The 11,497-nt window shown below is 43.1% G+C and overlaps 1 protein-coding gene across 7 annotated transcripts in view; it reads right to left on the bottom strand.

Moving 5' to 3' along the window:
* Window positions 1-11,497, bottom strand: part of LOC103620637 (ceramide synthase 4) — a 44,690-nt gene that overhangs the window by 17,940 nt on the left and 15,253 nt on the right. For all 7 annotated transcript variants that reach the window (XM_017739614.1, XM_008639299.2, XM_017739625.1 and 4 more), the window contains one exon: window positions 6,759-6,932. In XM_017739614.1, the coding sequence (XP_017595103.1) occupies window positions 6,759-6,932 (174 nt within the window). The remainder of the gene's footprint in view (window positions 1-6,758; window positions 6,933-11,497) is intronic.

Raw genomic sequence — 11,497 nt, 5'->3', positions numbered from 1 at the left:
TGCTGAAACAGAAAGCCACTTGGTCTTTCCTGGAGTAACTTACCTCCATGTTTCCAAATATAAATCAAACACAGTTGCAAAAAAAGGACATGACAACTAGAAACCTTGTCACAAGGAATGGATGTTTGCACCAGCTGTGCATCTTCAGTCTTTCACAGTGAAATAAAGCAAAAGAAATCTGCATAAATAGAAGAAAGTTATCCAAGGAAAACTGTTCAGAGAATTCCCGTGCTCAACAATTCAACTCCTCCACTACTGACACTCCTCTCTACCTCAGCAGCAGGAAACATCCTCATCGAAGGCGTGAAGTGAGAGCCTGCATAAATATGGCACAAACAGGAAACTTGTCAAACAATATTAAAAAAAAAAGAGAGACCCAAATCAACTGAATTTTACTTGAATTTCTCTAGAATTAGCTGTTTTTATTAATTGCTCCCTTTTACACACTGCCACTGGATAAGTGTCTCTGTGTTACTGACTGCAAACTGGTGCTGAAGATGGTTTGAGCTGACAGAGGCAGCGAGTGCTGAGCCCCACACCTGCTCTGCCTGGTCACTGCTGCTGTCCAGGCAGGTCCTCTGATCACTTCTCCCTAATGATTTGGATACAGAACAATTATTTTTTTTTTCCACTTCGCTTAAAAAAGCTGCAAAAGCTATTTCACAACATAGGTGTTTAAAGCTGTTCTACTTCAAAATAGGGATATAAATGGGATATATTTATGGCTGTGATTATCTGGTGTGGTTACCTGTGGTCTCTGCTAGTCATAGAGCTTATACTCCATATGCATGTCTTTAGGGACGATTTCAGGTCCATCATCCTTCAGAAGGGTCTTTTAGAAGTTTTCAAGAACTCATTTCTTAATTTAATTAACAAGTCTTAAAAGCAATTTTATAAAAAGACCCCCTACCTAAGGAATGCTGTAACTTCTGTTAAACCACAGAACGGGTACACATTTTGCTCACTCGTATAACAGCTCATTTCCACTTTTCTTTTGCACAGCCAACCCACGTGCCTGTGTATCAATTGTTCTTTGTCACCATCTCTAGGAAATTCCTTTGGCATCATTGGCTATAGGAACATTCAAAGATGTACCAAGACCAACAAAAATGATATGTTTCTACCATAAGAGAAGGGCCAGGGCTAAGTATGCTTGCTGGCAACAAGACACATAGTTGTCACAAAAACACAGGTAAGCATTGACTAGTCACAGGGAAATTTAGCAGCACCCTGGCACTGCTGTTAGATGGCAAAGGAATACAGCCATCACTGGGAATTCCAGGTTTTGGCTATGACTGCTCTCAAGAAATGTTTTAATTGCATTTAATGAATTTTTTAAGATGAAGTGATTGGTTTAGTAAGAGTGCTAATGGACCAGCAAGTCCTGTGCTAAGAACAATAACACAGTATCTCAATAATATCCATAACTCCACTGAAGTTGGGAAAACATCTACCTTAAGCTCTGCACCAGGTCTTGGTTCTTATATTAAACAGTTCCTTGAAGTAGGCCTGATCTTCCTCTTTCAAAGACCAGGCATCAATACAAGAACCTCTGAAGAGGGAGATGTAATAAATTCTATTGCTGAAAACAACCTCATTGCAACTTCTTATCAGGCCATATTCTGAAATTTTCCAGACACATTAAAGAAAAGAGTGTCAACACAGCTTGCCAACAGATTTATTTTACTGAAAAACTACTTAAAGTATCCTGATAAATTTCTTAATTTTGTTTAGTCCCTGATTTCTCTATATTTCCTGCGATTTCTTATGGTCATGGCATAAAATCTCGCTGTAACAAACAAGCCAGTCGCAGTGGATGAAGACAGGGTGTAACCAGTTACAGTTACTTAGTTGTTGAGATTTTGCATTTACCCATGATTTATGGAACCCATCCTACTTTTATGAACATCATTGGGAAATCAAGGCCTGAAATTCTTCCTAAGGGATGTTTGCACATGTTGGCTGTATGCTCTGACTCAGTTCTCAGTTAAGTCCTGTTCCAAGCATAACCCTAAGAGGATGATGCTCATACTGATTTCAACATCACAGATATGTCATCTCAGTAGCAGGGACAGTCTCATCATGGCACTTTATCAGCTCTCTGAAAGACAAAAGGATAAATCTGAGGACTAAGCAATACCCCCCTCCAAGTCAGACACAGTCAGGGAGATGATTCTCATCACCAGTCTACTTCTCCATCAGTGAGCACCTCTCGCTCCATGGTTTACATGGCAGAGGTCTCACCAAGGCATTTTTTTCAGTAATCACAGAACAATCTGTCTTGTGCAAAACCTGCTGAAGTTGAAACTAAATGGATTTCTCATGAAGGGGCTTAAGCTGCTATTCCCCCACCTTTCAAAAGTGGGCTACACTCCTTCTGCAGAGGCTTTCAGAGTTAGTGCGAGATACAAGAAATAACTTTGTGGGGGGATTTTTTTTATTATTTATAAGGGTGCCACTTTGCAAATACCTTCAAGTACTAAGAAATGCAGAACCAGTGACAGCAGCAAGCAGAACTGCTATTTTTGAACTGCACAGTCTCTTTTAGCTTCCTGCTTTCCTTTGGCAGAGGGCTATTGCTGTGCTCCTGCAGTAGTCTCTGCCTTCTCCTGCTTGCAGAAGAATGTTCCTCACCACTGAAAGTGACTGTTCTGTTTGCTACAAGGTCTCGAGTCACTACAGTGCTGCTGTCCAAACTGAGTCATGTCCATTTTCAATCAAATGCTGCAACATGTCCCTCATCTTTGCACCAAGCCCTGCCTGTAAGACCTTAACAGGAAACCATTTCCAGATCCTTCCTGATTATGGATCAACAACAAAAGTCTCTGTGCAAAATAAACTTTAGAAATGTACATTTCTAAATAAAATACTCAGAATTGGTATCCTTTCTTTCTTCTGGTTTTGAGTTCAAGTATCTGTTCCTGGCAGATCAAGAGCATCCATTTCTTTCAATGTACAATATACAGCTCACATACTGTCACCACCCTCCCACAAAGAGACCTAGTATTTCTGACTAAAATCCTCTTCTAGTGAAATCTGGGAGCTATGTGGATTCAAATTCACTGACTTTTCCTTTCAATTGCCCTACATCCAAAAATCCCTGGACCAAAATCAGACAAATCAAAAATTGTATGTAAATTCTGTTTTTCAGTGGCTTCACTATCCCTCAAAGCACTTTAGTTGCCACATTTTCCTAACCATGCAGGCAAGAAACACTTCGCAATATTCCTTCAGAATCATAGCACTCCATGAATTTGATTTTCACAGAAACGGTCTTAAACATTACATAGCTAGAAGAGAAGCCAACATCCTTGCAGGAGTAGGTCCAGGGAAAAGTTCTGCTAAGGTACGCAGGTGCTTAAGATCCAAGTTAGAGGTGCAGGACGTATCTCCTACTCTCAAGTGCACTCTGGAAACATTAAAGGAACATGGGAGGTTCCCAAGTTCCAGGTCCTCTCTTTTCTCAGGACATCATTAACTGCTTCCCCCAGTTCCTGCCTCAGTACTGTGGCATAGCCCAGCACTGCAGCAGTAATGGGCTTTCTACTCTCCACCACTGAACCCACTTTTCCCCACTTTCCTCAGCACAAACCAGCTCACAGGGGAGTTGCTTCACGACATATGAGCTGTTTCTTCTCCCCCGGGGCTGTACCCACAACCTCCTCAGTTCTCCCAGGCCACACCCAGACACCGCAGGTCCTCTTCCAACAGCCACCACCTAATCCCCAGCACAGAAGGATGTTGCTGTCTCAGTTTTCTCCAGTTCAGCCAGCCAGTGCAAAGGAGAGGAAAATCAACCCTTGAGGAAGCAGGTTCTTTCACAAGTTTAATGCCCAAAAAAAGCACAGTTGGCTGATGCAGACATTGCAGAAAAGCCTCTGGACTTCCCCTGCCTCTTATTATTTACCTGAAGTCCTGACAGTTAAATCACATGGACACATTATAACATTTCTGAAATCCCAAAGCAGGCACCACCAGGAACTAACTAGAGAGAGGAACACTTGGCACCCAAGGCACAGTTGCAAGTAATAAATAGCTGGTGGTGGTTGAGGGTAGAATAAATTGCCAGAGGCCAAGCTACAGCCACCAAACCCAAACTTGTCTACTAGTTACAGCCACTCATTTTGATCTGCAGAGCAGGTGTACAAAGATATACAGTCAGGGTTATCTACACAGAAAATGAGGAATAACACACACATCATTTCCTTCTGCAATTCTCAAATTTGGTGTAAATTCTTTTAAACAGGACCAGTGCCACTTTAGATAAGGCAATGGAGAAACTGAGGGCTGGATTCACATCTCACCTTTCCAGGGGAAGCTTTCTTCTCCAGTATGAACTGGATGTGAAACGGTAATGATTCAGAAGGAGAAAAAGTCATGCTGAAATAAATGACTGCAGAGTTAGGACAAACAAGAATACAGCTCAGAACACTGGCTTGTAATTTGCATAGGTAAAATAGTGCTATGATTATAGGTTTCCTGGACCTGTAAAATGGGCTTGTGATGTTATCTTTTTCAAGGGTGTGACATGCAGCTTTTATTTAATGAAGTTTGTGAATCAAAACAGCTTTAAAATTAATGAGTAGGACCAGGCCTGCAGAAACACTCCCAGCTGAGGCAGCACTTGCATGGGAAAGAAAAAATCTTTTTATTTGGCCATTGGCATCTAAGAGCAGATGAAAAAGATACTGAGATTGACTGGGAGTAGTGTGGCAGGAGGAAGGCAAATAAAGGGAGAGAGTCACAGAAGCACAGAATCAATGCTGAAAGGGCCTCTGGAGATCACCCAGCCCAACTCGGCTGCTCAAGCAGGGCCAGCTCCAGCAAGCTGAGTGGGCTACGTCCAGCTGGGTGTCGTGTATCTCTGCAGACACAGATTCCTTCCCCCTCTGGGGAAACTGTTCCAGTGTTCGACCGCCCTCCCAGTAAAGAAGAGAGTTTTTGTATGTGCAGATGGAGCATCATGTGTTTCTGTTTGTGCCCACTGCCTCGTGTCCTGTCATGGGAGGTGTTTGCCTCCTCCTTCTTCCTGGCCATGTCTTGCACTGGGGAGCCATAAACTGGCCAAGTGCCAGTCAATGTGGGACATGGGCCCGATTTCCAGCTCCACACCAGAAGCGCACCCATGTCACTGACCAGCAGTGCCTACCTGAAGGAGTACGGAATCCAGCCAGGTCTTGCACATCAGCAGGGAAGAAATGTGAGTCGTGTTTTAATGGCTACCTAGAGTACCTTGGTTTCCACATGAGTAGAGGTAACCAAGATGCCTGTGTCCCCCCCCAGGAAAGAGCAGGATAAAAACTATGGAATTTATGGAATGCACACTAAACATGTTGTTTACAAAGAACAGATTTGAATTCCAACTTCGTATCATCCTAAAATGATTATTTCAGTAATTATTCACAGATTTAGTTTTAATAAAATACCACAAATTACAGTCAGTATTTTTACATAAAAACATTTTTACAGGAGAGCTCTGAATTATTTCAACTTCTATAAGCTTTTCCAAGCTACCCTTATGTCACAGAGAATCTGCAGAAGAAACATCTTTCTAGTCTACAGGAAAGTCCATTTCCATTTTGTTGTGCAGCCACTTTTCAAAAAAGAATGATAAAACATTTTTTAAATTGTCATCTTTTCCCTCTTTCTAAACTTAAAACCATTGTAGATTTCGAAAGATTACCTCTTCAGAGAGCTACTAAGAATACTGGTTTTGAATATACTGAAATTTAAAGTGTATTCAAAATCATGAAAGGGGACTTACTCTGCAGTCTTGACAATGGTTAATGCTGTAGTAAATCTCAGTTTTCCACCAGCAAATCATGTTGTGTCACCGACCACATTAACTACTAACCAAACTGCATAAAGCAATGGCACCAAGTTCAGGACTTTAATGAAACTCAGAGTCAATGATCCCTGCAGGATTTCTTGCTATACCTTTGTCATAATCCCCAAATTTTCTGCCCTGAAGTGTAATGTGTAAAACACTCAAATGGTTCTGGCCAGAAAGATCCTGGAGTCAGAGAAACTTCTTGTGCCAGCACTGGAGGATAGTATAATGGAGTTTGCAAAAACAGCAGAATGCAAAAGCAGGTCTGGTAGCAGAATGAGAGGAGCAGAAATCCTGGCAGCCCAGCACTGAAGGATGTGTAGCAACTTCAAGTCAGAGGAAGCAGCTACAAATGTCTCTCCACGGCAGTGGAGGGCAGTGGCACTGCCCAGCCTGAGTGGTGGTCAGTACCACACACACCCCTGTGCTAGGCAGGGCTGATGCTGAGGGCACAGGGCTCAGCCCAATCTGATGCATCTTATTCAGGCTTATCTGTCAGATGGAATACTCCAGACCCCCATCACCCCAGATAAAGGAGACTTAACTGTATGATGGAGCCTAAACATGATTTCTGCCACACTTGACCCAGAAACAGCAAGTAATACGCAACACACACGGACCAGCAGATCTGCCTTCAAAAACACACACATAAACCTCGTCTAGACTGACCTGTTTTATGTGTAGGAAATCACAATGCTTGCAATTAGACCATAGGGGTAGGGTTTGTGCTCTACGTTCAACACACTTCTTTAGCCAGTACACAGGGCTGAAAAGGAGCTGAAAAATGTATCTATCTCAGCAGACTTTGTGACATGGAGTCTCTGTGGACCTCTTCAGTCATGCACTGGCACGGACAATAAAGGCAGCTTTTGGACCCAAACTGCTCCCACTGTACCTAAGAAACCCCAAACAGTATTAAATAACTTACCTTTCAAAGGCATATCGAATGACTACCAAGATTACAGCAAAAGGGATACTGAGCAGGAGATCACGAGGCTGAGGGTAATGAGTGTCTTCAGATTCTTGCATGTCCTCCCAAGTGATTCCTGGGGGCAGCCAGAACTCATGCTGCCACAGCCACTCATACAGAGAGCGAGCCATCCTGGAAGGAGGAGAGACCAGAATAAAGTGAGCCCTGCACACAAGAAAACCTGTCAGCACAAGCCGGTGAAGCCAAGGAAGGATTACACCCTTGCTGAGGTTGCATCTGGCTGTTGAAGCAGAACAGCTGTGGGATGCAGCACTGCCCAAGGAACTGATAACCTGCTCACAGATTCTTATCGTGTGCTTGGTGAATGCTGACTCCTGGCACCGAACCAAAACAGGGGTAAAATGGAGAAAAGTGCCTCAGACTTCAACAGAACATTAGTGCCAAACTTCCCAGGTTCACAGATTCCTCTCTACAGCTTGGTATTATGGGGATGTGGCAAGTCTGCTCTACGTTTTTATGTATATATCCTTATTTTTCAGTTTTTGATCTTTTGTATTTATTTGTTTCTATTTACAGATTTTAGTTCCATCATCTCTGCGTGTGTGTATATATGCATTATATTTATTATTCTGAGACTTCACCTTCTAAAAGAAAAAAAAAAAAAAAATCAGCCCTTTGCTTTGAATTATTAAGGAAGATACTTCCAGGTAAGAATTTTTGTTCTACGTAGATTTTGTGCTGGATTCTTACTGTAATTTTAGAGACTGTGCTTGAATGTGGAATCTACATACACGATCAGCGAATTTAGAAACAAAAAGGACAGCAGAATGTTGTTATGAAGCATTCAACACACAAATACTGTTTCTAGATAACTCTACCTCATACACAAATATGAACTGCACCACCCTCCAATATAGGTTGCTCATTCTTAGCTGGTAACAACCAACTTCCCAAACACAAGCTCTGAAGTCAAACAGACTTTGTGCAGGCACAGAAGAAGGAAATGGGAAAGAAATGCCCATTGAGATAATCAGAACAGTACACAGGAAATGCCACCTTAGGAAACCAAGGGAAAAAGCATACAATTTAAGTGTCTGGCCCAAGTATTATAAAGCTTCTCTTCAAGCAAAGTCCCAAGACCTGGCCCATTTTCTGCAAGAGCTGCCTATCAAGTCAAAAATGAATCAGTCATTTTATTTTGAAGGTATCTTTAATTCAGATGCAAGTTCTCTGTTAAACTCATTCTAGAATTTTGGAGTCTGAGGGATATTTTCTAAATCACAGCCATGGAGCCATAGAATGGGTTGAGTTAGACAGGACCTTGAATCTTGTTCCACCTCCTGCCATGGGCAGGGACACCTTCACTATCCCAGGTTGCTCCAAGCCCCGTCCAACCTGGCCTTGGACAGTTCCAGGGATGCGGCAGCTACAGCTGCTCTGGGAAACCTGTGCCAGGGCCTCCCCACCCTCATGGGGAAGAATTTCTTCCTAACATCTAATCTAAATCTACTGTCTTTCAGTTTGAAGCCATTCCTCCATGTCCTGTCACACTAAGCCCTTGTAAAAATTCTCTCTCCATCTTTCTTGTAGGCTCACTTCAGGCACTGGAAGGAATTGTAAACATCTTTTCTTGATTTGGACTTTACTATTCACCTCAATGTGTCCTTTGATCTACAACGGGGAGTGGATGCTAGTCTTCAAATTTGACTCATTTCGCCTGGCACATGGACAGCCAATTCGGTTTGAGGACAAAACTGATTAAAAATATATGTGTAATTGATAGCAATAGATAGAAATTATATATCATATCTAGAAAGCAGGAAAACATTTCCCTTTTTCCCCAAGGAAAAAGGAAAACCATGTTATGAAAAATGCATTCTTCTCCTCCACTGTGCACTGCCTGATTTTCAGCTTTTTGTACTAAAACCCACAACATAAAAATACCTCCTAAAAATTAAGAGCTGGATATACTGAAGGCCTGCAACCAAAAGAAGTGGAAGTATGGCTTCACTAGCACTGAAAAGAACACCCAGGTCTTTTACCAGAGTTCAGTTTGACAGTATCAATAGTATTTTCTTTCTGGTGTAGCTTCTGGGCCTCTAGAAACTGCGGTTTTGATCCCACTTCCAGGCTGCTCTCCATGCCTTCTTCTAGCTCTCCTTCCAGACAATGCCTGGACAAAAAAAATCACTGGCACACAAAATGGAGATAAACAGGGTTTAGAGACTCTTCAAATCCTGTTTTAAAAGCCTGACAAGGAGGATGCAACAGTTTTTTAATTGCCTGCCAAATCTCGAGTCTCTACAGTTCTCTGGGGCCTGGAATATAACCTACCTGTCCCCACCAAGGCTGTTTGGAGGTGGGAACATCTGCTACCAACCACCTGTCCCCTGTTCCTCTGGCAGGGCTGTAGGATTCTTTAGCACCAGTTCCCTTCCTTCGCCTTTGGTGCTCCAGCAAAAACACAGGAAGCCAAGACCACAGAGGTTAGTGACGGCTCACTGGTGACAGAGCTAGCTGAAGCACACGTACATACCTGCCAGAAAAAGCTTTTCAGACTACTCAGTAAACATGCTGCTCACCAGCTCCATTTGGGTGACACAGCCCATGGGACAGGGTGGCTCTGCCAAACCCCCAAGCCTTGGTGAACCATTTTTTCAGGATGTCCCCAAACTTCCTATGGACTGTGTGAACCCAGGTTTCTCCATAAAAGTCTACACTCTTAGAGCAGAATGTGACTGTGTAGAAGCAAACTGTATATGCGTTTAGCCTACGATGAATTCAACATCCTGTCACCATGAAGCATGGTGACACCACACCAAAACAGCTTGTGCACTTCAGACAGTACTGGACACCAGCTTAGAAGGGCCAGATAACCTAAGGAGGTGCCTGAATTACAAAGAACTCCACAGGCATTGAACCTACCAACCTCAAAATTGTTGGTAAACTTTCTTAGCTGTTAAAAATCTCAGCTCTAGTCGGGAAAAGCATTAGGAATACCTAGGAGAACTCCAGGGAGACATTACACTTCCTCCCTGCCTCAGCTCTTCCAAAAACATCTCTTCAGTGGGTTTTCCCACTGTGCAGACAGAAGGCATGCTGGGGAAAGCTGCCACCACAGCCAGCTTTGCAGCTACACAATCCCACATTCTCCCTCCAGAACTGTATATACCTGGCAACAATACAAAACCACACTTGGTAGAGAACAGCAGCTGAACTCCGCTGGGGAGTCTGTGGGAGAATACAAAACAGATTGTCCGATTTGCCTAGGGGGAATATATAGATTCCAAGTGCTAAGGAAGCAAACAGCCATTATCTAATCTAATCTCATGGGCAAAATATAGATAGTCAGGTTACCCTCATGGAATATTTCTTCATCTTTGCAGCTGTCTTTACACATTGCAAAAATATGGAACAGGGTACGACATGAAGCAACACATATATCTTTCGCAATTTATACAGGTCAAGTTCTCAAGTCGAGGCTGCTGGAAAGCTGAAGACAACGGTGTGTCTAAAAGGCCCTTTGAGCACCCACAGAAAAGTGTAAGTGGGCCCATTTCTTTCTCAGAAGTTCTTTACACTTCACACAGCATCTATCCTGCACTGTAGCTTTGTAATGTGCAGAACCAAGCCCTTCAGCTCTGAATACAGGTCGAACAGAGAAGCCATCCCCAACACAGAGTTCTGCAAGAACAGAGATAAAAAACAACAGTGGGAAACACTGGACAGGTCAACATAAGGACTTCACAACAGCCAACAAAATAGTAAACACTGAAAGAACAGCTTTAAGTTGTTGTAGAAGGTACATGTAAGGATGAAATCAAAACCAGAGAAGTATCACAGCTATGCCATGGGGATAGGGAGGGCAAGGCTTCAGCGCTTCTCAAGCCCATAGTGCACCAAGAGGAGACAAGCAAAGTGCAATCCACAGAACTCTTTTGAGGTGACAACGCCAGAAGGTCTTGAAGCAAGTGGACTCTGCAGCCCAGTAGCCCCATCCACTGTATTTACTTTGTTGAATCTTGTCTTTCCTGGTGTTGCTTGTTTTTTGGTTTTTATGAGCATGGTGGTTTTATCTGAATCCTCAGCATTACAAAAGTCTCTGCTGTTGTGCTTGCTGAGCTGCTCCAAGGAGAGCAGGAATTGCTGCAACTGCAGCGCCTGCAGCAGAGCAGCACTGCAGGGCTCCCCACCCCGAGCCACAGAACACCACTGTACGTAACCCCTCAGGGCCAGGTTTATACTTGGTTTCTGCTTTCGAAGCAGAACTGTTTGAGAAGAAGCAGGGCATCCAGCTAAAGAGGTTACTCCTTGTCTCACAGGTAAAATGGCTAAGCAGGTTTACCCAGAAAATGTTAACTGTGCATACATCTTCAAAGAGTTACTCTGCTGCTTCACTTACAGACTCCATTCCCAAGTTAAACATTAATATATAGGTACACAAATATTCATGTAAATTTACATGTGTGAATATAGCAGATAAGGGTGGAGACAAACAGAGAGAAACAGCTTACACATCTTGGAAACAACTGGCTACAAAGGCCTTAGAGTGCTCAATTACAGCAGACATGGTCCATTGTCTGCAGGTGGATTATACAGATTTGTGGGTGAACCACGCCACAGGTACAAACATCCCTGCAGTGGCTCTGGGCCAAGCCATTTAGGTCAGCCAAGACTTATTAGCTTAAGTGTAGCATCATGTTAATGACCTGGCTGCCAGACCAGCGCAGGCATTC

This window comes from Corvus brachyrhynchos, unplaced genomic scaffold (assembly GCF_000691975.1).
Source record: "Corvus brachyrhynchos isolate BGI_N302 unplaced genomic scaffold, ASM69197v1 scaffold130, whole genome shotgun sequence".
Lineage (NCBI taxonomy): Eukaryota > Metazoa > Chordata > Aves > Passeriformes > Corvidae > Corvus > Corvus brachyrhynchos.
Note: the sequence above shows the minus strand (reverse complement) of the source record. Positions and strands in the feature narration are given on the sequence as shown.